General features: G+C 47.4%; 2 protein-coding genes across 3 annotated transcripts in view; one reads left to right on the forward strand and one right to left on the reverse strand.

Moving 5' to 3' along the window:
* CLSTN3 (calsyntenin 3) lies at positions 1–15,505 on the forward strand. The gene is made up of 18 exons (XM_050331744.1): positions 1–244; positions 2,904–3,026; positions 3,992–4,187; positions 4,654–4,862; positions 5,162–5,311; positions 5,954–6,139; positions 6,772–7,041; positions 7,337–7,449; positions 7,528–7,690; positions 8,738–8,794; positions 9,570–9,727; positions 9,907–10,055; positions 10,556–10,782; positions 11,859–12,029; positions 12,627–12,772; positions 12,903–13,038; positions 14,481–14,698; positions 14,783–15,505. The coding sequence occupies exons 1-18, from the start codon at positions 16–18 to the stop codon at positions 14,951–14,953; spliced, it is 3,072 nt and encodes a 1,023-aa protein (XP_050187701.1). The 5' UTR covers positions 1–15; the 3' UTR covers positions 14,954–15,505.
* LOC126648582 (solute carrier family 25 member 36-like) overlaps positions 15,345–25,905 on the reverse strand; it is a 13,070-nt gene continuing 2,509 nt past the window's right edge. Inside the window, exons 1-7 of one of the 2 annotated variants that reach the window (XM_050331784.1) lie at positions 23,664–23,777; positions 19,303–19,479; positions 18,658–18,735; positions 18,240–18,340; positions 17,572–17,638; positions 17,088–17,371; positions 15,345–16,980 (exon numbers count right to left, since the gene is read on the reverse strand). In XM_050331784.1, the coding sequence (XP_050187741.1) occupies positions 16,781–16,980; positions 17,088–17,371; positions 17,572–17,638; positions 18,240–18,340; positions 18,658–18,735; positions 19,303–19,479; positions 23,664–23,704 (948 nt within the window). In that variant the 5' untranslated portion in view covers positions 23,705–23,777 and the 3' untranslated portion in view covers positions 15,345–16,780. Of the gene's footprint in view, positions 16,981–17,087; positions 17,372–17,571; positions 17,639–18,239; positions 18,341–18,657; positions 18,736–19,302; positions 19,480–23,663; positions 23,778–25,905 lie in introns of those variants that run through there. The other variant, XM_050331785.1, reaches the window with a different exon arrangement.

The raw sequence follows: 25,905 nt of genomic DNA on the forward strand, positions 1-25,905 counted from the left end.
CCGGCCCGTGACGTCATGCTGCAGTGCGGGGCGGGGCCGGGCGGGGCGCGGAGCGCGGTGCGGGAGGTGCGGGAGGTGCCGGGGGTGCCGCCGTCCCTGCGCGCCGCCGCCGCGGGAGCGAGGGCGTGGGTCGCGCCGGGACCCGCCACCGCCGCCGCGATGGGCGACCCTCGGCCCCGCTCCGCCGTCCTCCTCCCTCTGCTCTGCCTCTGCGCCGCGCTGCCCGGCAGCGCCTCCAACAAAGGTGAGCGGCGGAGCGCCGTGGGCACGGTCCCGGGCGGCAGGGGCGGCGGGCGCTCCGCTGGAACCCCTCGGCTGCCCCCCGCGCCGGGGCTCTGGAGGGGCACGTTGGCCGCGGCTCGTCCGTCCGCTCCCGCGGTGGCGGTGAGGCTTTGCGCTGCCCGCCGCCTTCGCCCAACACGTTTTTGTTGGGGCATCTCCACGGTCCCCGGCGGTTTTGGCTTTCTTCGCCCCTTCGGGCGCCTTCAAGACATGCCGTCCCCATTCTCTACTTTCCCCATCTGTCATCCTACCACCGCGTTTTTCTCCGTTCTTTCATCTCCTAGCGTTCCCTTCACATTTTCCCCTTTTCCGTCCACTTGTCTTGCTTTTGTTTAGTTTTTGCTGTGTGGATTTAGATTCCCTTCCCTTCCCTTGCATGCTGAGAGAGAATATGTTGTTCTTCCACAGACCCCTGCGGTCTCTAAGACACATCTCCTATCTCCACCTTCCAATCCCAGTTCATCCATCTACAATCTGTCAATAGGAATTATTTTACACTTATGTGTTAAGGATGCAGGTTGCTTATATAAAAGAATATTTTATGTGATAAAGATGAAAGAAAGCCCAAACCACCCCAGTGCTACAGCTATAACGTTCTGAATGCAGATGTTCTTTGAGCACATATAGTGATGGAGAAAGATGTAGATTTCTAGATCTGTGGCTGTAGAGACAGGCATGAGAGATTCATCTGAGGGGAGCCAGTGCGTCAATAATCTGACAGGGTGGGGGAATCTGCAAACATTCAAGGTACTCGGGGGTCATCAGGGAATGTGACACCTTAGGGTGCTTCCCGTGCTTTGGAAGAGGTAGGGCTACAGGGGCGGGTGCACCGCAGAGCTGTGTGTACACTGACATTGGCAGGGGCATTTATTTGTACTGCTCTGGTTCCATGGGGCCCGGTGGCAAGGAAAGGCCCCTTGTGCTCTGAATTCTCCTCCTCCTTTGTGAATTTGCACTTGGAAATACCTACTCCACCTTTGGCAAATTTTTTTAGATTTACAGGAGCCTTCTTGAAGCTGGTAGGAGTCTGTATCCTAAAAATATTCCCAAAATGTTTTTCTATTCTCCAGCAACTCATTTCCTGAGAAATCAGATTGGTGATTCCCAAGTTGCAGGTGGATGCAGCAAAGGATTTATCTCTCTACCATCAGCTTGTTACCCCAGCAACAGGGCATATTTGGCATTTATAGCTATGGATTTCCACCTCGGTGGTGTGGCGCATGGACTAGAGCCGTAGAGAGTGGAAGCTGGAGGGGACAATGGAGGGGTAGGGGGAGACGTGGGCACTTGCATACAGGGAGGATTCCACCTGCATACTGAGCAGGGTGGATGTTTCTCTGGGTTTCCTACGCAATGCTTTATAATCTCAGTCAATATGGTGATGGAGAAGTGCCAGCCCACACTCTTCACTGCTACGCCAGGCTGGGTCTGCCTGCTCTGCCCTGCTGGGGCATCCCACTCTGACCTGTCACCCTGCCTGCTGGCCCACCACCCACTTCTGGCAGCATCCCCTGGCCCTGGAGTGCAGAAGTGCTTGGTTGTTAAGGATACTGCCCCTCTTGAGTCAACACATCAAGCCATGCCAATATGGCATGTCAAAGGACACTGTGCTGCACAGAATAGATTTCACATATTGAAAGTAGTGCCCTTGAGGGGAATGGCTCTGTATCCTACTCTCTACCAGCTCTAAGCCATGCTGGGTTGTAATAAATCTTGGTCTCCAGGGGGTGGGAGAGTGGGGGATTATCTGGGAATGGGGGTTGTAACTAGGCCATGTAATATAATCTCTGAGGCCCATTTGGCAGGGAGTGGGCATGGGGGAGGGGTTTTTAATTTGTAATGATTTTTTTCTCTCTCCCCTCCCTTCCCTCCCCCCCACCCCTTTATTTCTCCCTTTCCCTGCCCCGGAGCCTGTGTGATAAAGATTAATTTGCTATTTCTGGGCCTGTGACATTTTTCAGAGCCTCCTGCTGGCTGCTGCCTCCATGCCAAGCCTGGCTGGGCTCCAGCCAACAGGATTAGCAAGGAGGGGCCAAGGGAATATGGTGCTCACCATGGAGTGGGGAAGGAAGGAGCAAGGGACTCTCAGAGAAGGATGGCTGACTGGAAGTGTACCTGGGTATATGTGTGTAGGTCCTGGGCCTTGGTCTAGAGGATGTCCACACAAGTGATAATGGCTGCATGCAAGACTTGTCCCCTGGGGACACCCCAAGGGAAGATGTAGCCTGGATCCTTTAATTATGGCTTCATTGAGCTAAAGGATTTAGCATTTGGAATATGTCTCCAGGGTCAGACTACTTCTGCCTCTGGAGTTCACTTTTTTTTTTTTAACTGCTCCAGCTTTCCTGGGTGCCCATATGCCTCTCCACATATTTCTGGTAAGGTATTAATGAGGAGACTAGAAGGAACACGTTGTTTCTGATGAGTCTCCTAAGAGTAGAACTAAATAAAGATAACTTCCTCCTCCCAGCCTATTTTAGACTTCTTTATTTCCGTAGAAGAAGGTGGGGAGGGGTGGTTGTTACTTGCCACTGGATGATATTCTGCTCGTTTTCTACTGAATCTGCCATTGGTGGCTAATACATTCCTGTCCTCCATCCCTTGCCCAAAATCCACTTCAGCAAACAAGCACAAACCCTGGATTGAAGCCGAGTATCAGGGCATCGTTATGGAGAATGACAACACAGTCCTGCTCAACCCACCGCTGTTCGCACTGGACAAAGATGCTCCACTGCGCTATGCAGGTAGGTGGATAACAGCTCTGGGAAGGGTGGGAGGTAGGGACAGACTTATGAAGAGGCAGAGACAGGGTGACATTCATCCCTGTGCTGGATCCTAGCTCTCTCCAGGAAACAATCACCTCCAAACCTTGTTCCAAAGGAGGCCCCTAGTGAAGTCTGGAGGCAATTTGGGCACAGCTTGATTTAGGATGCTGTGAGCTGTTTCCTTAGGGAGAGAAATCGAGGGTGGAGTCAGCTACTTTTTGACGCAGTTCTGCTATTTCCAAGGATCACATGCACAGCGCTGTGTCTGTGAGCCCTGGAGAAAGCTGGTAGGGCACACTTGGTTGGCAGTGCTACATCCTCTCACAGTAAGCACAAATGCCTGTTACAACAGATGAGGCTTTACAAGGGTTTTATTCCTAATGCTTGCTTAGGCCATGCCTGGAGCTTCCTCAGGCATCCTCTGTCAGCTTTGTGAGAGGAAAAGTGGTTCCTCTGAGCTGAATTTTAGGATTTAGGTGACCCTATCTGCAGTTTCCTGCGGTACTCTGTGCCTCCTGCATGTGTGGGTGGACGAGACATCATGGATCTACATGCTCTGACTGTCTATTTGCAGTATATGGCCTGTTTTACCTCACTGAGGGCTGCAGAGGAGAAATAAGGTGCTCCCTCAGGACTGTGGCTGTGTAGCACTAACACATGTAGTTTGAGCCTTGTAACCTCTAATCCTTTGTGATGCTGGTCAGCACTCCTTGCCAGGGGAGTAGTCTCCAGTAGATGGCAATCTGCACCATTAATGGCTGTAGGGAATAGCAGGAGGAACTCCTAGTGAACTAAAAATTGTTCAAAATGAAGGGTGATAATGAGGAAGAATGGAGAGTGCAAGTTAGAAAGGAAGAAAATATGGAAAAGGAAAGCAAGGGATATAATGTGCTCTCCTAAGTCCTTTTCTTTCTCCCCTTCTTCTCTGCTTTTTTGTGTACCAGGTGAAATCTGTGGCTTCAGGATTCATGGATCAGGGGTACCTTTTGAAGCTGTGATCCTCGACAAAGCTACAGGTGAGGGGCTGATCCGGGCCAAAGAACCAGTGGATTGTGAAGCACATAAGGAGCACACATTCACCATCCAGGCTTATGACTGTGGAGAGGGACCTGATGGAGCAAATACCAAGAAATCACACAAGTAAGTTCACGCAGACATTGCTGCATGTTACAAAATGTGATCTGTCACAGAAACACAAAGGAAAGTTGCTGTGGAAACACTTTCTTTAGCCAGAAGTATTTTTCTCTATCTCTGATACTGTAACTCAGCATGTTAAGAAGACCCAAAGAAAAATAGTCACTGACTGTCACATGACTGAACACACTAGAAATGAGGGCTTTCTGACAGTGGTGTCTAAGGGCGATGTTTTATGTTGCTGCATACCCAGATTGCATTATTATTCCTTTGCTCTTTCTGTGGGGTTGGAAACCATTGTTCAAGCTCCTGTGTGCCAGCATTGCTGCATTGAAACCAAGGTCTCTTTCCTTGGCCTTGCTTCTGACAGCTGGAAATCAGACTGGTGAACTTCAGGGAACTGACTCTGAAACTTAGGCGGTGTATGGCTCCTAGCAGCTCATCAGTTCTTGTTGGTGTCTCTCTGTGTCAGGGCCACAGTGCACGTCCGAGTAAACGATGTGAATGAGTTTGCTCCCGTCTTTGTGGAAAAGCTGTATCGCGTGGCAGTGACCGAGGGAAAGCTGTATGACCGCATCTTGCGTGTGGAGGCCATTGATGGAGACTGCTCACCACAGTACAGCCAGATCTGCTACTATGAGATCCTGACCCCCAATATTCCCTTTCTGATTGACAATGATGGTAAGAATCCACACCCACCACACACCACTCCCTCTTTCCTGCTTTGCTCCTTCTCTGCCAGTTCCATTTACAGGCAGAGCTGTGCTATGTGAATTTTCTAGCACTGCTGATATATCCTGGTGTAGAGATGCAGCAGCTGTTTTGTGAAATGCTATAGTTTGTTACGGAATGGCATTGGGCAGGGGGAATCAACGCCTTTTTGATTTTGTCATTGATCAAAAACAAGAGCGATTTTTAGAAGGAACATCTCTGAGGAGACTGTCTTTCCTCTCCCTTGATCTCTTTGTTTTGCTAACCAGGGAACATCGAGAACACAGAGAAGCTGCAGTACAGTGCAGATCGTGTCTACAAATTCACAGTGACAGCCTATGACTGTGGAAAGAAACGGGCTTCTGACGATGCTGAAGTGGAAATCCAGGTGAAACCCACCTGCAAGCCCAGCTGGCAGGGTATGAAACCTCCAAACCTCCCTTTGCTTTTGCTTAACTACTGCCTGCTCAGTCCTGCTCATCGCAAATGTTTGTACATACACCTATAAATTTGTAAACCCTTTTATATGGTTCCCTTTTGGCATCAACCCATCCTCATCAGGGGATGCAGCAGACATCTAAGTCTGTTGCAAAGCCACAGAAAGGCAAATTCTAACATTGGAAAATCACTCCTTGGATCACTGTGAATTGCTATGTGTTTCATAAGGTTTATAGGCTGTATTCAATGTAGATTGTTTTTGGGGCTGCTCATCTTGAGGATATTTGGCTTTTCTAGAGGTGTTTTGTGCCTGCAGGTTCCCCTTAGTCTATAAAATTGAGGGGAAATTGACACAGCTGAACACCTTCTCTGCCTGATAAGAGAGGTTGACCAACCAAGGAGTGATGCCACATCAGTACAAGCTGTAGAAGCAGAGAACTTGGATTCTGTGCTTCCAGGAAATATTCCCTCGCATTGATGCCAGCTGTATAAAGCTGTCTTTCCAGTGTGAAAAGGGCCAAAACTCTGGACTACTTCATAGATGGCACTTGTATGTATGCCAGGTGTTCTGGCCTTGGGTCCTTGGCAGTACCTAACCCCTCTCTTTCACTCTTTTTCATTAGGCTGGAACAAGAGGATTGAGTACACCCCAGGTGCAGGCAGCCTCGCGCTCTTCCCCACCATTCACTTGGAGACATGTGATGAGCCCCTGTGGAACATCCAGGCCACGGTGGAGCTGCAGACAAACCATGTGGCCAAGGGCTGTGACCGGGATAATTACTCTGAGAAGTCACTGCGCAAACTCTGTGGTAAATTGGTTCTTTCCTGGTCTGAGAGCAGCTGTGACACAGCACCCTGCCCCTTCCTCTGCAGGGGTTTACACTGGTAGCTCTGTGCCTCACACAAAAGAGATGGTGGTGGGGGATGCATTCCTTACATCAAATTGTGGTCAGTGGAGCTGGGAGGACACCTAACTTACATGCTGCATTGAGGGGCAGTGGGCATTCCTGCCCGTATTTCATAGAGTTGTGGAAAGGTGCGGGCAGGAAGGAACCTTAGAGGTCCTCTAGTTCCAACTGCTCTGCCATGGACAGCAACATTTTACACTAGACCAGGTTGCTCAGAGCCCCATCTAACCTGTTCTTGAACACTTCCAAGAATAGAATATCCACAATTTTCTTATTTTATAAGGGGCTACCCATGCTTTCCTTGCTGGGAAGCCAGAGGTTTCTGTGCATTGCCCCATTATACAGAGTCTGTGGGACCTCCCTCAGCACAGATGGAAAAGTCACAATCCTTCTCCAGGAGAAGGCCTATAGACAACTCCTCCTCTCCCTGTGCACTGGGACGTTACAATGAGCATCCTCTTCATCTGTTCACCAGTTCTCAGTCTCCTTATTCTCCTATACCAAACACTCTTGACTCCTTCCCTTCTTGGCAGGTGCTGCCTCAGGAGAGATTGACCTGCTTCCAGTGCCCAGCCCCACAGCAAACTGGACCGCACGGCTCTCGGTGCACTACAGCCAGGACAGCAGCCTCATCTACTGGTTCAATGGCAGCCAGGCTGCCCAGGTGCCTGTGGTGAATGGGCCGAATGCCCACGAGGGCCTGAGTGACCACTTCACCTTGTCCGTATGGATGAAGCATGCCGTGGTACCTGGCAAAGGCAGGCGGGAAGAGGAGACGGTGATCTGCAGTACAGTGCAGAGTGGTGAGACACTTCTCCTGGGGTGGTGACACTTCTGCCCTCTGCCTTTAATTTGTTAGAATGGATCGTCCCTGCAGGGGGAATTCTCTTGTGTTTGGGAGCAGGACCTGGGCAGGGGTCCCTCCTTAGGAACACAGCTACTTTAGGTGTCAGATTTTTACTGGGAGTGCTCAAACCCACTGTGAGCATATGGTACTGAGTGCCAGTTGTGCAGGATAGAGTGGGCTGCTGAGTTCTGGCTAGTGATACTGCTCAGAGGTGTGATGTGTAACTAACTCCCTGTGCTTGTCTCTGGCAGAGGAGGGCTACTCTCACTATTCCCTGTCTGTGCACGGCTGCCGGATTGCTTTTCTCTACTGGCCATTGCTGGAAAGTGCAAGGCCTGTGAAATTCCTCTGGAAGCTTGAGCAGGTGACGAATCATTTGCCTCTTCCCCATGTCCCTTCTCCTCTGCCCTTTGCTGATCGCTTCCTCTGCTGTTGGCCGTAGGTCTGCGATGATGAGTGGCACCATTATGCCCTCAACCTGGAGTTCCCCACTGTCACGCTCTACGTGGATGGCGTCTCTTATGACCCTGCCCTCATCCATGACAATGGCCTCATTCACCCGCCACGGCAGGAACCCTCGCTCATGATCGGAGCCTGCTGGACTGGTGAGTGCCCACTCCCCAAACCATGCTCCTCCCATATGGGAAAAAAGGGGAGACGACGTGAAAGGAACACCACCCAATACTAAATGATGCTAACCACATTGCAGCCAACTTGCCCTCTTGGCACCAAAACCCATGTGGCTCCTTCCTTCCTTATGGACCAAGGTTATAACAGCTCAGGGAAAGGTGGCACTGGCAGCTTCATGGACAACAGCCATAGAATATGCAATGGATAACCAACTTTCAGGCAGAGGAGCGTTGAAACTCTGTACCTCATTCAGACACTGGCATTTCTATCAAAGCCTTTCACCAGAGAGCAGGCAGTACTATTTATGCTGCTGATTGTATTGATGGGGCTTTCTGTGTCTTGAAGGTCTATATGAAGAAGACACAAATCATTCTGTACAGGAATTGTGTTAGAAGACAAAAATCAGGTTAGGAACAAACTTAGGCCACTACCAGATTAAAACCTGTTCTGTGGAGATTTAAGGCTGCATTTCCCAGGTCTTTCAGGTCTCCTGCAAGACTGAACCAGGACAGAATGAAAGGAATTTGCCTACTGCTTGCCCTCACTCTGGCAGAAATTTCTAGCAAGATCAAATCTTTACTGTAGTGCTGCTTCTCCTAGGTCAGGGATCTTCCCACAGCTCTGTGCTCTCGATCAGCCTTTTGCAGACAACAAATATTGATCAACTTGGGACCTCTCTCTGGAGCTATCTGCATTTCAAAGGGATGTTGAGAATATGGCTTGTTGTGAACATGGATAATTCCGAAAATAGGTAACACTGGGAGATGATTAAAAAACCCCAAACGCTGTACTTGCTCCCCTAAATCAGTTACTCGTCCTACAGTCTCACTGTCTCCTTCACGAGAGGGACTCTGCCCTCTTTCATCTGTGATGTGCTGTCTCTAAGATTGAAGGGTACGCTGTTTGACACAGAGCTGTTCTTGTGGACTGGCCAATACAGGCACTTGTGTTGGTACTTTCCTGACCCTGTAATTACCATCTTCCAATGCCTTATTCCTTGTCTGGATGTTCTCCTTTTGCAGAGGAGAAAAACAAAGAGAAAATGAAAGGAAGTGAGAACTCCACTGATACTGTACAAGGTAGGGAAAAGAAAGAAGATGGTTCTCTTCTCTTCACTGTGCATGACTGTCACATCTTGCATGGTGCCTTCCTCATACAGCTTCCCCAATCCTGTCCTGCCACCTCCCACTGCCCTGGGAGGAATCCCCTTATTTGGCAGATTGGTCCTTGATACCTGTGGAGCATGAAAAGGCTGATGGAGGGACTGCAGCCTGCTTTGAGAGATAGAGTATGCTTTTCATGTGGAGAAAGAGTCCTCATGCCTGATTATTAAAGCTGCTCTATGAAGAACACAATAGCCATTAGAGACATCAGGAGATGTCACCTCATCCCTAACTATCTGTGGAATGTATAGGTTTTTTTACAAGCCCTCACAGGAAGCAGAGTGAGAGGGGGACAAGAAATTGTTTCCGTCTGGCATTCAGCAGTGTGGCAGAACCTTCTCTATGCTACCCACTGTTCACTGCCCTAGTCTTTCTGTTGGTCTGTTTTTCTCGCTTTCCCCATCTGGAATTCAAAAACTCATCATCTCCCTTCTTCAGCATCCCCTGTCTTTTTTTTTTTTGTCTTTGCTTTTCCATGTCCTGTGCAACTCTCTGTCTCTCCCTGTTTCCCTTAACATCTGTATATGTCTCATATTGTTGCTTTTGTCCTCTGGGCTTTTCCGTGCCTCATGCACCCCTCTGTCTCTCTCTACCTCCCTTACAGTGTAAGTCCCTCACACTGTTGCTTTTGTGGTTTTGCTCTCTTCCTCGCCATGTCTCTCACACCCTCCACCTCCCATGTTTCCCTCAGGAGATCCTCTGTCGATACACCACTACTTCCATGGTTACTTGGCTGGCTTCACTGTGCGCCCTGGTAGCTTGGAGAGCCGGGAGGTTATTGAATGCCTGTATGCCTGCCGTGAGGGGCTTGATTACAGTGACTTCGACAGTCTGGGCAAAGGGATGAAGGTATGCCCATCTGCCCAGCTTGCATGAGTTTCCTCCACTCTCCTCCCCAGCCTTGCTTCCTAGGACTTTGCCTGCTCCCCCACCTCTGACAACTCCCCGCCTTTCTCCTTTGTGTCTCACTTAGCCTGGACTCTGGGCATTTGCCAAGGAACCACGAGTATTTTCTCTTCCACTTGTAGGTTCATGTGAACCCTTCTCAGTCCCTGCTCACCTTGGAGGGCGATGATGTGGAGACCTTCAACCATGCAATCCAGCATGTGGCTTACATGAATTCTCTGCGCTTCGCTACCCCTGGCGTCCGGCCTCTCAGGCTCACCACTGCTGTCAAGTGAGTGGACAAAGCAGCTCCTCCAGCTCAGTTCAGCAAGAGGGTTACCTCTTTTTGGACTAAAGTTACATGCACTCACCTTGTATTTTATTTCTAATTGATAGTCCCAAAATGGGTAAAAGTCTTCCTAAAAATAAACTTTAAAGTATCCAGTGTCCAGATGGATACTGTAGGGCCTATGGATACTAGTAGGTCCTATTCCTAGGTCCTACTGATTCTTAGGGTCTATGCATAACTTCTGCTTTAACTCACACTGTTCTAGGCATGTGGACTGCTTTTAATTTTCTCTGTGGTGTGTTGATGTGACCAAGCCACCCGAAACCCAGTGGTGTCACTCCTACCACACGTCTCTGTCTTGCACAGCAGGCTATAGGGAAGCTTTAGGAAGACTACTGGAAAAAGGATATTCCCTTCACTGGAAGTAATTGGCAGGAGGCATTGTTCATAATGTTGTTGGTGGCAGCTTGAGTGAACTGATGCTTTCTACTGCTCTCCTTCAGGTGTTTCAGTGAAGAGTCCTGTGTCTCCATTCCTGATGTGGAGGGCTATGTTGTGGTGCTACAGCCTGATGCCCCCCAGATCCTGCTGAGTGGCAGTGCCCACTTTGCTCATCCTGCATCGGACTTTGAGTCTCCTGATGGGATCCCCCTGTTCCCCAACCTCCAGATCACCTGCTCTATTTCTCACCAGGTGGAGGCCAAGAAGGATGAGAACTGGCACGGTACCGGTGAGTATAGGGCTAGATATAAAAGACAGACTGTAAAGACCTATGAGAGTTGCGGTCCTGCAGAGGAAGTAGAGCCCCTATAATTACACCTGAAAGAGAGAGTTTACAAATATAGAAGCAAGGCACATTGTCAATATGTAGGCTAATCGGCTCTTATCCCTTTCTGCTCCTCCCTGTACTTTTTCTATCCACTCAGTTCCTTCGCCTCACTCTCTCCTAATTCTTTCCCAGGCTGCTCATTCCTAATCCCTTTTACATTTTACCTACATTTCCCTTTATTGAATCCAGCACTGGATGATGTCCTGCCTGTTACCCTCTCTACTCCTGCACTTAGTCTTCTCCTACTTCCTTCTCTTCTGCTTTCTTCCCTTATTTCTTACCCCCTCCCTTCTCTTCCTGCATAATTTATTTCTGTGAATTCCTCAGTCACTTTCCTCACACCCTATAATATCTCATTCTTCAATTTCTCTCCATCATCCTCAGATTATTTCTCTGCACTTTATGCTCTATGTGTTCTTCCACTTCTTCCATATCTCTTCTGGTAATGGGATTTTTTGCTCCTAGTTTTCTGTTTAGAAGCTTTGCCTTTCCTCATGCAATGAGTTTCTCGACTTAGAGTAGATTGGTCTTAGCCCTGCTGAAGGCAGATGATTATTGAATGTGATTGCCATTTTAAAGAAGATAAGATCTCAGCTATGGTAACCAGCAGTCATGAGACAGGGAAAAGCATGCAGGGCCTGAGAATGTGTGAGCATTGTTCTCAATTTGCACATTGTCAACAGAGTCCTTACAGCCAAGGTGTGTTATCATGAACCAGTCTGATAATAGTATGTTGTTCCAAAATAAAGTGACTTTATTATGTGCATAAATAATATCATTAGAACCAGGGGGACTCCTGCAATAAGTAATTAGACTGACAGTGATTTTACTCAAGGTCAGTGCTAGCCAGACAAGGAGAAGTAATTACGTATGATACGAGCACTTGTAAGTAAGTGGGTACTACTCTTGAGTAAGTCCTGCCTTCACTGATGGCTGTCTGGCTTTCTGGTCGTGTCTTCTTTCCATTTGCATCTCAGTGACAGATACACGAATGTCAGATGAGATTGTGCACAACCTGGATGGCTGCGAGATCTCATTGGTAGGAGATGACTTGGACCCAGAGAGGGAGTATCTGCTCCTGGATGGGGCACTGCTGCAGCAGCGGGGCCTGGAGCTTGTTAACACCTCTGCCTACCTGACCATCACAGGTACGTCCTCTCCTTGGTCACAGCTGTCTAGTTATGTCTCTCTCACTCCCATCACTGGGAGGAGCACTTAACCTAATGTTAGAGGTGACGTTGGTGTACTTTGTGACACTCTGAGATGTAACCATTTGATGAACTCCTGGCTTTTGGGAGTCCCAGGCCATTTCCTTGGGGAGCTGGCTTCTCCTCCACTACATGGTACTGGGGCATAGTGTCTGAGTGCTCACCCAGGCTTGTATCACTCCTCTGGACTTACTCCTTGGGGTTTGGTTTTCTCAGGTGCCAGCAACATTTTGCATCACGTGGCTGAGGGACAACATCCCACCACTTGTGGATTGGTACAACAGTGTTGTGCTCTCCAGAACTTAACAGGGCTTTCGCTCTTGGACCTTCCTTCCCTTCCACTTGTTTTATCAACGCAAGCAGGGATTTCATTAGGTCCTTAGCAGCAAGCTCCATCTCAGAGCCCTTCCTAAAATTAATGAACCCAGCATTGCCTTGGATTCCTCTATAGCTTCTAGTTGCTGTAGGGTTATGATGCCAGATGACTTTGAAGCAGGAGCTTCCTAACCCCACACCAATTCTCTCTTCTTGTCTCAGGTGTGGAGAGCATTGCAGTTTATGAGGAAATACTACGCCAGGTCTCATACCACATCAACCACGGTGCTGCTCTTTATGAAAGGAAGTTTCACCTGTCCTGCACTGAGATGAATGGGCGCTACTCCAGCAATGAGTTTACTGTTGAGGTACAAGACCAATACATGCACATATAAGTTCATCCGCAGGCATGGAGAGGACATGGTGGATGGGAATGCACACAGCGTAGAATGTACCATGGACACAGGGCTGAGTCCTCTCACTCTGGTCTTTCTACAGGTGAATGTTCTCCACAACATGAACCGGGCTGCTCATCCTAACCATATTCTGAGTTCCCAGCAATTCGTGCACCGAGGCCATCATTTACCCCCAGAGCTGTCTGGGCACAGTTTGGCAAGCACCCATAACAACCCAAGTATGTAACACTATCTTTTGGGTTTATTCCTTTAGCTCAGGATGCTGATTTTCTGATATACTGGCAGAACCTATAGCAGAGGATTCCTTTCAGGCTCCCTATACCCATTATGGGGTTCTCATTATACTGTCCTGTCCCACTTGTCATTAGCCAATGGACTGCAGTCTGTGTCAAATTGTATTTTAGAGCACGGTGCAACAATCCTCCTCTTGTGGTGTGCTGTTTTCTAGATGTAGAGCAGCCTGAAATCTACACCTGAGAGGGTCTATAAAGAACAACCATGAGCTGGATGATTTCATTTACACACCTTGTAAAGGTGCTGTGCATGCTTGTATTATTTCAGAAAGAAGCTTCAACAGCAGGAGAGAGACAAGTGAGTCAAGACTGCCACTGCTGTAAAAAAAGAGATGTGGTGGTCAGCAAGGCAGAAGAATATAGGAAATGGCACTACAAAGACAAGAGGAGGATTCTTGCCCCCAGAACAGAGAAGCCTGAAAGCTAGACTAGATGTTAGTTTGTGCTGGTAGCTCTGTGCCATAAGCATGAACACAGTCCAATTGGTTCCTTTTAGGCTGTGAAAGCTCAGGACTTTTTACAGAAATTTTGATCCCAAGTTGTAGGGTACAAACAAGGCACCTTTAAACTATCTTTTGCTGCAGCTTCCTGCAGCAGCTGATTCCAAGCTAGTCCAGTCCTGCAGCTGGCACTTCAGGGACAGCCTATGTATGTGCCAGCCTTTGTCACTCCTCTTCCCAGCTCTGCCTGATGGCAGCAGAAAACTTGGCATTGCTGTTAATGGTGCCATAAAAATCAGGAAGTGCCTGGATAGGTTTTGCAGAGAAGGTGGTTATCTGGAGAGTTAAGGCTCAGCCCTACAGGCCTAGAACAAATAGGTGGGAGTTGGGTTAAGGGTCTTGGATAAATTTTAAGTTTTATCCTGTGGAGAAGCCAGGCATTTACCATGGCACTAGCTAGAAATTTATCATAGCCTTCTCAACTTCCCTGTGTGCCATGCAGGCATCTTTTGGATTCTTGCTTTCTCTACTGCTTGAACAGAAGCAACACCCTCTGAAAATCATCCTCAAGTCCTTAAAGGCTCTCCTCAGCACACATTTCTCCCTCCCAAGAGGGGGATAGAGATACCTGCTGTGCAAGAGATTCTGGTGAATTCTGCAGATTAAGATGTGCAGAGTCTACAGGCTAGACCAGTTATAAGAGGGTGCCTGGACCTACACATCTTGGAAAACCATGCAACCCTCAGGAGAAAACACAGGAGTTGAAGGCAGGAACTGCCTGTGCCTAGGGGAGCAGAAAAGTCAGGACATGTTCCTACCTAGACCAAAACCCCAAACTCTGCCCAGGAATCTCAGCCCCTGCACGTCAGGTTAGAAATGCATGTTTCTGTGACAGACTCTAACGTACCTTCTCACTTTGTTTCTAAGTGGTCCCCAGTGCTGCCACTGTCATCATTGTGGTGTGTGTGGGCTTCCTGGCACTTATGGTGATCCTTGGCATCCTTCGCATCCACTCCCTGCACCAGCGGGGAGTGGGGCAAGAGGTCCCTGGGGCTGCTGAATCAGGGCACACCAGCACTGGAGGCAAAGAGAGCGACATGTTCTGGGACGACTCGGCCCTCACCATCATCGTCAACCCCATGGAGGTGAGGAGCAGCCACAGTGGTTGGAGCTGGGCAGGCAGCTCGGTTGTCAGATCCTTTCACTTACCGCATGTCTCACCTCCCCAGTCCTACCAGAGCTGTCAGGAGAGGGCAGCAGGAAGCATTGAGGGCAGAGCTGGTGAAGGCATGGAGGACGACGAGGACAGTACCGACTCGGAGACACCCGACTCCCCGGACAGCAACGACGTGGATGATCGACACATCATCGGCAAAAGCAACGTCCCTCACCGCTACTAGGAGCTTTAAAACACCAGCCCACTGGATACCCCCCCCAAACCATATGGCTGGAAGGAGGAGGTGTCTTACTTTCAACTTCTTTCTTCCCCCACTGTGTACACATGTGCTCCTCCCTCATTTGTCATTTCTGCCTCCCGTGTTCCTTCATCTTCTGCCATTCCCATTGTGGACATTCCCCACATTAATGACCCCCCATCTGGCTCTCTAGAAACACGTGTTAGGGCACTTACACGTGATTGTGGCAGGGTTCAAACTGTGATCCAGATGTTGCAAAGAACAGAAATCTGAAAGGCAGAGCCAGCCATAGGGCTCAGAGCGGGGTCTCTCACAACCCCTACCCAGATATTATATATATATATATTGTATATTTTTTCAATGTTGTCATTTGAGGTTTATTCTCGTTTCATGCAAAAAAAAAGAAAAAAAACAACCAACAAACCACTGCAGCTTGTGTCGCTTTGTAAAATTGTCAATACTCCTAAACTAAAGGAATGAAGATAAGAAAGATGAGGAAACAAAGTGGATTTTAAAATAAATGGATTTCAAATAAAATATTCAGGGCTTCTTCAGTTTTTCACTACAAGAAGGGAAAGAAATAGTGTAGCCTCTAATGTGAGACTGGAGGTTGTCCAGAGCGTGCATTTACTGAAATCACTTATCTGGGGGAAGGGTTACATTTTTTAGCATATGTGATGAAACAAGAAAAACACATCAGGCCTGACTGTACCCTCTGCCTTTTTGAGATTCAAAATACTCTTTGTAAACACAACGTAGCCTTCCCCAGGACACAGGGCTAGGAACCCACAGAGGAACAGAAGGCATCCAAGCCTGTCACAGGCAAATGTAACACACGAAGGAAACTAAATTCCTGATTATAGAAAAAAATAAATAAGGCTCTTGCCATACACTTAAGTGTATCATCAATAGAAACAGGCCAAATCTCCTTAGCTTCATCCATCTTCTCACCTGATCTGCTTTTTTCACCAGCATCAAAAAGTGTTTTTTCATATCAGGGGTTCCAGCTTGTATAACAGCTGGAACAGAGCATAACAGAGTGTAACAGAGCACTTCTGAGGGAAGGAGGTGCCCTCCTCTTTCTGCTGAGAAGGGTGGGAATGGGAACACATCAGATACTGGGAAAGCATGACTCTGAGCCCAGCAGTAGCATGGGTTTTTAGGGTAGTGCTTCATAGCAGGTTGTGTTTCTTCCCTTGATATACTTGGTGTGGTTTTTCAGACCTTGCAAGACAAAAGCAGGCTGTCAGCTGCCTGACACGTGTTGGGGCAAAGAACGTGTTGTTTGAGAAATCCTCCTGAAGAGCAAGAAGGCAGCACAGTAGGTGAAAGTGGAAGAGCCCCTCTGAGGGCATGAAAGGTTGCAGCACAAGATCTCTGCTTGCTGCAGTTCTCAAATGTCTCAGCTCTAGCCTGTCCTCATGCCCAACTGTACCCATGCATGGTTGTTACTGGGTCCAAAACAAGCGAACATGCTGAGGCTAAGACACTTTTATGCTTTCTGCTTTTTCTCTTTCCCAGTAAGTTCCACACCCTTGTTTCATTCAGGGAAATTACAACAGGCACTGTCAAACCAGTGCCCTGACACCTTGATGCACTGGAATAATTCAAGTCTCCAGAAAGAAAAAAGGCTACATTGTGCACACTGGAGCAAAAAACTTGGCACAAAATAGTCTTACATCCTGAGAATGCCTGACGTGTTCTGATCTGCGACCAAAACCACCACCTCTCAGTGCACTGAGGAAGACCAAGTCTCAGGACCACGAGGTCCCTGTACCCCTACAGCAGCCTCAGCCAGGAGCTACAGCATGCTTACAAGGTGGAAGAGGCAAAATGTACGATGACTTCATAGGTAGCCATCATGATGGCTGCGTTTGGGATCTGGCGGATCAAGTGAGCCAGGAGCCCTCGGTATAAAGCCGAGGGTCCCTCTTCATGGACCACAAGCTGCAGAGTCTGTATCAAAGAACGGTATCGTGACCCTTCTTCCCGCAACCGTGTCCGAAGGACCTCTGGAGAGACAGGAAGGGAAGTGATATATTAGCAGATGGATCCTACAGACACGGCACCTCCCATCAAGGGTAACAGAATTAAGGAGAGGGGACCACTACCCACTCACCATGTGGATATGCAATGCACGTAGCACATGTTTTGGAGACAGCAGCAGCACCCATTAGTCCCAAGAAATCATGGTTGTTTGGTGAAGGTGTGAGTGGTGGGGAATGGGAATGATGGCTGTTTCTCAGCTCCTGTTTCAGTGCTTCATAGATGACAAAGTGTATGATGGTCTCTGACACTCCAGCGTAGGAGGCGGTGACACCACGGTAAAATCCACGAAGGCCTTCAGTGCGGTACACGCGCATGGCACACTGGAGAGCATTGCTGGCCAACTCCCCCTTCGCCCTGCCAAGAGGAGAGAGGGTTAGAAAGTCACACTGCTCCTCTGACCTAAAATGCTGTTGTGAACACCACCGTAAGGCTCTTCCCCAGTCTGTGACTTGCCATGTTCTCATGGCAAGTCACAGATCGCTCCCTACCCAACTCCACCTCCAAACTAGTCATGATGTGACACGGAGTGGCTCTGCGTTGCTGGCCTGCCTTACCTGGCTTCCAGCTGCATCCTGGTTTTCACTAACCAAATAGGGTTGGTGAGTGTGGCCGAGCTCACGCCTAGAGAAGAGAAGATGACAGGCATGAGAACTGGGATCACGTTGACATTTTGTGAAGAGGTGCTGATCTATCGGCTTCTGAACTCTGCTTGGCAAGCTGCAGGCATTTGCAATTTGAGAATGACCTTGAGAAGAGATATTTAGGGCAGGCTACTTGATTCTCCTCCTCCCCTCTTCCAGCCGTTGTCTGGTGGTAATTAGCCTCCAAAAAAACCCTACTACAGGCCCTGGTGCTACAAAGAGGCAGGAAGCAGCAGGCTAATTTTGCAGGAGTGGAGGATTTTGTTAGAAAACTGGGATATATCAAGAGAAAGATTCTGTGAGTGGTCTAAATTACACACTGCCTTCTTCTCCCTCTCACAGCTGAATAAAGCTCTGATAGCAGCTGAAGGGATAAAGAGTTTGAAGAGGTGAGCCTAAGAAGAATGAAGAGTGAGAAAACACTTTGGTTACCCGAACTCACTTCTCCAGGTGTGGAGGGAGAAAACCTCAGAGAGAGAGAGCAGGACTGATGGGAGCAGCAAAAGAGAAGGAACGAAACCTGTTGACACTTAAGAGATCGAAGGACCCCTTGGCTCTGATTTGAGACAGAAAAGGCTCACCTGCACAGGCTGCTGCTAGTATGTGTACCTTCTTGGACTCAGGTACAAGGACAGCATTGAGCCTCTCCTTAGTACCAGAATAGGCAGCAAAATATATAGCCCTGGTTGGAAAGAAATACAGAAGAGTTTATAGCTCCTGTATGAAGAGCAGAGACACTGCTGTGGGTCTCACTCCAACTTTTCCTAGTCCCAGCACAGGTTTATCAGGTTTGTTTTGTGACATCAGATACCATTTAATCCAGGCCCACAGCAATCATCTTAATACTATGATCTGAAGCTCCAGAAAACATTTGTGTGAAGGGGTCTTGTGGCACATGAGCACAAGACTCAGATTGCTTTCAGAATGTGGAGCAACAGCTATCACAGAGGCCCCTTAAAAACCATACAACCTGAGCCATTGTCATGGACCAGTACTCACCGGGAAGGAGCAACTCCAGCAAGGTTTGGACCCAGACCTCGGAACAGGGATCGCAGGCCTTCCTTCTCAAGGATGGCCCTACAGAAGGAAATGAACAGAAAAATCAGCACAATAACTAAGCTGGGGGCTCTCCTGTTTCTCCTCCTTCTTCATTTTTCAGAATTTCTTGTAGCATCCTCTCCTCACCTCCCATGTTATCCTTTTTCCGCCCTGCTCTCATTTTCTCTCCAACCACTTCCCTCTCCTTCAGTCATAGAATCATAAAATGGTTTGGGTTGGAAGGGACCTTAAAGAACATCTAGTTCCAACCCCCACCCCCTTCATGGGCAGGGACACCTTTCAGCAGTCATTTCTTCCTCCTCTTGCTGACACCATCCTTCCAGGTCTGATCAAACCAATAGCTCAGAAATTTCTCCAAAGTCTCCAAAGCTGCCTTGTGGACTCAAGAGTTCAAAGCACAGATCAATGGTGAGAAGCAGATGTACCTGTGCTCTCATGAAACCTTCTATCACACTCGCAGTATCCAGAGCCTCAGCTCAAATGCTACTTCCATTTCTTTCTCTCTCTCCCCGCCTCAACCGCTTCAGCTGATGGCCAACCCTCACCTCCCTGGTGCTAACATGCACATTGCTCCATCCTACTCACCTCAGCAACTTGAGCACTCCAGGAGATGGTGTGGCGGGATTCATCATCCTCAGGCTCATCCCTGCCACCTGTACCTCTGAGAGGCACAGAGGCCTCAGTGCCAGCTGGGATGACTGTAAACGTGTCTTCACCACCTCCAGGGGACAGGTCAGGATGGCTCCAGCTGTGCCACCACACCTAGGGCATAACACCACACTTAAGAATGACTTCCGTGCCATAACAGGGCAATAATTCTGACCCTGCTTGTCCACAACTTCTCCCCTCTAGAAGAGGAGGTAGGCTAGGTACCCCAGCCTGCGTCACACGTGACCTCCTGCTCTGACACTGATTAACGTAATGACAGCTGAGCTTGGCAGCCTCACTTTGAAACCTTACTCAGTATTTGAGACAAACAGACCCAAGTCCATAGGGACTCAGTAGCCCCCTAGAGAAAATATTTCTGCTGCCCAACCTCACAGCAATGCTTTCTGCTGCGATCACCAGGCACCATGCCTCACACCTCTCCACAGCCATACTGGCTCAGAGTAGGGCAGCACAAAACTCTCCCACCCCTCAGCCTAAACATATCTTCAACTCATAACCCATTCCCATTCCCAAATTTCCAAGGCCCTGTAAGCAAGATCTGTATTTTCTGCCAGTAGCCAGGCTCATCCCAAGCCTGACTTGCTTAATGACCGAGGACCCTGACCTTCAGCAGACAGAAGTTATTTTTGGAACTCGTGAGCCATCACCATCAATCAGTCTAGTCACACTGCAGGAAAGCTGGAAGGACACATATTCCCTTTTTCCCTTTCTACCACCTAGGGACAAGTCAGAACTGTTGGTTCTTGGTTTCTGCGCCTTCAGATCCTTTGACTCTGCTCTAGAAGAAGTTTTTCTACAGGATGCTCAGTACCCGAAAGACCACTTTGAGATGAATTTGCATGTAACAGGCATGCAAGAAGCTTTGACAAATGGATGATTGTTCACATGGGCTACAGCCAAAGCTGCTTTGTTTCACAAGAGATGGAGGCTTAAAAAAAAAAAAAGCTTACTGTGCTCCAAAGAAAGAAAGAAAAGCCAACCAAAGAACTACAAGATATCTGGGAAGAGTCAGGTATATCAACTGAATTACATGTGACCATACAGGACAGCAAATGGCTAGAGTTCTGAAGAATTATTTTGAAAAAGTCTATACAGCTCAGCACACATACACATTGTTCTCCCAGGCTTTGCTCCTACGGCTTCATTTATTATTGCCTACAGGTTAGGAAGGGGGGAAAAAAAAAAAAAGATGCCTGGATGGCTATTACAATGATATCCAAGAGCTGAAGATCTGGCAACTAGAATATTATGCAGATAATGATGCCAGCAACTAGTATGCTATTCCAGAACACTCACGCTGCTTTGTCAAGCCCTTGGCAGGCCTATGCAGTGGTGATGAATTACAGAGCAGCTGATCAGCAGCAATTTCCCTCAGGAGATATGATGAGTGGAGGGAGTCTGGGAATATGACCCAAGAATTTAACTCCAGTTCAGAAGACAACACAAAGCAGAGCAGTAAACATTCTGGCTTAGATTCTCAGAATGAACAAGCTGATCAAGCACAGACCCTGAGACACAGCCTACATAGCAATCCAAGAGTTGCATGAGGCAAGGTCTCCTTTCACAAAAGTCATGTTGATTCTTCCCCCTCACTCAGGGGCCCAACAGTCCTGTTATTTACCATAGTTTCCACTGATTTGTCTGGTACAGGCTCCAGACTTACATGCCTGTTGTTTTCTTGATCAGAAGTGTGGTTTCCAGTTCAGGAGAAGATTGAGTACACTGGTGACAGATTAAGATGTCTAAGAGGTCTGAATAGAGCAGTTTCAACTTTTTATCTAAAAGCTGAGCAAACACTACAACAGGACAACATTTAGAGAAGCAATTACTTGGTATATTAAAGTTCTTCTCTCTAACAGTCCATAAGAAGGCACAACTCTATGTAATGTTCTTCTAGTTCTTCTAACATCTCATTTCTTCAAGAAGTCCCTACCTGTGATGATCAGGGTATGAGTTTAAACCCACACTTCCAGAATATATAAAAGTTTCCTTAGTTCCTCAAGCTACTGATACATATAGTTAGCTAATAGAGAAGAATTATGAAAGCAATAATAAGAGTTTAAAACATTGTTACTCCTTAGCATAGTGGTAATTTAATCAGCAGTAAGAGAGTTCAAGGTGAATGGGGACCTCTGAGCCACTATGGCTCAATGGCAAGACTAAAGTGAAGCACAGAACATTCAAAGCTAAGGAAATAAGGTGTACCAAAACTAGAAGAAATCTCAGCTATGTTGTCTTACCATGAACTACATGATGATACAGCTGCTCACAGTGTATGAAAGGCATAGGTCTGTAAAATTCTTCTGTTTCAGGAGAAATGGAAAATTATGTGTCATTGCTCTAGAAGCAGGAACAAAAGCAATTCCTGCAAAATATGACGAAGAGCAGCAGTTGACAACCAGTACAACTCGTACTCTCAGAGCAAAGCAGCGGCAAAAAGAGCTAATTGAAGTAGGCAGGTAATTTTATCTTAGAAAATGGTACTTGCTTTAGATCTTCCTTTCACATTTTAAAAGGAAAACTGGAAAGTCTGAGGTGACAGAAAAAGAAGATTATTTGAGAAATACAAAAAAACACCATCAACATTTTTTCTGGATCTGGAAAGTGTCTAAGCACATGCACAGAGGTGACAAGGTTTACTTGTAATTCTAAGTTTAGCTCTTACTTAGGCTATCCAAAAATTGAGATGGCTTGAAGATCTTAATTTAAAAATAACAATGCTAGGTCACACAACTCTATAGTTAAACCAGGCTTCTGCCTAGGACACGGGCAAATAAAGGTCACCTAGAGAAGAGCAGGAGAAATACTTTTCCTAGCTTCCTGCAATTTTCAATTCAGGGATATCCTCAGGCAGAAATGTTGCTTTGCTTTTAATAGCCTTCAACACATCCTTTTTCATTCATCTTTTTAAAATGCTTTCTGGACACAAAAATCCTTTAGCCCCTACTATCCCATGGCTAGGAGTTCCACAGTTTAGCCACATGCTATGTTAAGAATGATGTTCTTTCATTAGTTTTGAACAAACCTCTCACAAGTTTCATTTGATGGTCCCCAGTTCTCGCACCAGAAGGGGACCAACTGTTCCTTGTGAATGAGATCCTGTGTCATTAAGTAAAACAATAATATTAACTACATATGGCAGCAATAAGATGAACTTCTCGTTCATTTCTTACTTTATTATCCCTTGGGTTTTAATTAATTGTAATTCAAGGATTATTGCTTAATGGAAGAGAACGGGATACAGACTGACAGAGTTCCACTAGTGACATTCTTGTCACTACCCAAACTGTCTTGGTTTTTCAGTAACCAAGGTGGAAAATGAGGATGAGGAAAGGCTTAAGAAGAAAGCTAAGAAAGAAGAATATATTGAGAATATAAGTCAGGCTTAGATGCAGTGACTATATAGTTCAAAGGATAAATTAATAAAAGAGAATAACATATACAAAATAACACTGGGAACAAAGAGGGTAAGTATATATAAACAAAGATTACCATAGCATAACAACTGCATTAGCTGCAGAAAACTGAAAATTTGCTAATTAAGAACAATTAAATAATCGTGCGTTATTGCACGTGGTGTATCACAGGTTTCACTGTCACACGGACTCCGGCGGGCTTGTGGGATTTGAAAAGGCATTAGGTGGCTGCCTAAGCGAGGGACTTCTGCAGTTACTCAGCAAAGCCCAGAGGACCACAGTTATCTTCTGCTTTAGGGCATCATAAACTTGAAACTCTTTGTTTTGAGACTTTAAAGAGAGAAAGGGCGAAACGCCACGTGAGAAGGGACTTGCTCAAGGGCACGCTTCTAATTCAGAGAGGCACCGCTGGGATCCAACCACCTGACTCACCAGAATCAGCCGCACTATTTAAAGCCAGAAAAGACACACAGGAATGCCAGCCATGCGATGCTGGAGAGCTGGCTGCCCTCCCAAAGACATGGATGCTCCACCATTTGCTCCGCTAGAGAGGCCTCGTGGCGCCTCTCATCCTCCCATCCCCCGTTCATCTCCCCGCTTCCCTTGCCCCCCATCCCCGGCAAGCTCAGGCTGGACGAAACTCCACGTCCGGCAGGGAGTCTCCCCTTCTTTCCAAACTGCAGAGCCAGACATTCACGCCTGGAGCTGCGCGGCTGCTCCAGGGCACCGAGCGAGCCCGGCGCGGCCAGGACGGCGCGGGCGAGGATCGCGGGGCAGGGGCAGCGCGGGGGCTCCTCTCCCGCGGCTCCTCCCCGCAGCAAAGCCCAGGGCCCGCCGGCCGCGCGTCCCGGGGCCACTCACCCTCCGGCGAGCAGGTGGAGCAGCGTGCTGTGCTGGGCCATGGCTCCGCTCCCTCTGCCCGCCCGCCGCCGCCCCGGGCCCCCGCCGGGCCCGCCCGCAGCCCCGCATTGGCTCCGGGCCGGGCGCGGGAGGAGCCCGCGGGAGGGGCGGCCGGGGCGCTGGGTGAGTAGGGTTTCCTTCCTTAAAAGATTTTAGGGTGCTAATTCACACAGCTTGTTTTGCCCGGCCTCTCAAGCTCTTCCATAAAATATATATATATATATATATATATATATATATAAAATAGAACGACATCCCCACGCACACCCACCCCCACCCCCAACCCCAAACAAACTCGTATTTGTTTTGCAAGTAGAGGAGCCAAGGCAGAGTTGGCAAACTATTTTTTTTTTTCGTCCACAGAAAAGTGATGGGTCCAGGAGCAAAGCCAAGTCCTCCCTGACTCCCATCGTCGCTCACGGGACCCACAGATGCTTCCTTGGATGTTTGGGTTCATATGAAAATAGACCAGTGCTCTCCAGACAAAAAAACCCATCCAAGTTAGACCCATGATTTTGAAGTCTGAAGGGTCTGTGTGTCAAAAATAGGGAATATTCAGGACCAAAAGATCCTCTGTTGCTTTTGCAAATGCACAGTTTCAGAGGGTGTCAGAGTTCATCATCTTCCTTACGAAAAGCAGAAAGTACATCAACATCATGCTGTTGCCAAAACGGCACACATCATATCAGTTTATGTGTTTGGAAGGATAGCCTGTAGGTCAGATGAAACAAGCTGTCAGATCAGCTCTGCACTGCTGTGACTTCACTCACAGCACCAAGTGACACAGGACTGAGTGTCCAGTTTGGACACATGCTGCTACAACACAGGCAAATATGGGGAAGCGAACCCACAGAGGGAATAACTGCGTGAGCCATCTAAGCAGGAGGATTGCAAAAAAATGCAGCGTTTAGTCTAGAGAACAAAGAACTGAGGGAGATACAGCAACTGACTCCACTTAAGTACAAAGATACTTCAAAAAGAAAATAAGTACCTTATGGACAAGAGCAGAACTATCAGCTCATCAATAGTGCCCGTCACTACATGGGCAATGAGGGGAAGACCAGTAAAAGACTGGCTTTCTCATCAGCAAAATCAGAAATTGGTCAAAGATACCAAGAAGTTGCAAGTATTTTTCACTTGTCTTCATTGTGATGGTGGCTAGGTGAGTATCTTAAATAGCACTGATTGCTAGTTGGGGAAAAGTCATTCTAGATTTCTAAACACTTTTGCAAAGTCAATGTTTTCAGACCAGTTAGGCTTGATGAGCTTCATTCTGTGATGGTTGGAGAACTGGCTCAAGCAACATTAGGCTCACTGGCAGTTATCTTTGAGATATCTAGATAATGAAGAGATTCAGAAAACTAGAAAAGGCCAAATATATTGGCTATTAAATAACAACAACAATAACAATAGTAATAATAATATCTGATTAATTATTGTCCAGCCAGCATTGCTTTACTGCCTTCCCCTGTGATACTGGAACAAATAAGCATTAAATAGTCCACTCACATTTTACATTTGCCTGAAAAAGAAACCAAGTCAAACGAATCTCTCATGGCAGACTAACAGGCCTTTTGGGTAAAGAAGTAACAATAGATGTGAAACATTTTGACTTCAGTAGGGGTTTTTATTCTGTTTCATCTGAAAGTATAACGTGTTAGGAAACATGGGAAACTGATCTACTGAAATCAGTGTTAGGAGAGTCTGATGCTGATTAGAAAATTCTAAGATTAGATTTTAAAGCTATGCTGTCTATTTAGAGAAAAATATCAAGAAGGAGTCCTGCAGAGATCTTTTTTCAGTGTGCTATTAAGTTTTTTCAGTTATTTATAGAGTGGACTAGAAAGTGTGCCTATTAAATTTGCAGACAACACTAACCTGAGAGAGTTTGCAATGTATTTGGTAGAGAAAATTCTTATTCAAATTATCTTGATCAATGGGAGAAGTAGCCTGAAAGGCTAGAACACCATTTAATAAAAGCATGTGCAAAGTTCTGTACTTGGAAAGGAATAATGAATTTCACAAAGTTAGGATGGGGAATAGCTAGGCAGAAACCTGAACTGGTCCCCATCAGGTCCAGGAAATTCAGCATAGTATTGGGTACCATCAAACTCAGACTGACTGAAGAATGCAGAGCCTGGAACAGCCTTTTCAGGAGCTGTACAGTTTGCTTCTCTCACATCTCCAGGAGTTATTGACGGCC

This window comes from Myiozetetes cayanensis, unplaced genomic scaffold, assembly GCF_022539395.1.
Source record: "Myiozetetes cayanensis isolate MyiCay16 unplaced genomic scaffold, myiCay2020 scf5-8, whole genome shotgun sequence".
Classification (NCBI taxonomy): domain Eukaryota; kingdom Metazoa; phylum Chordata; class Aves; order Passeriformes; family Tyrannidae; genus Myiozetetes; species Myiozetetes cayanensis.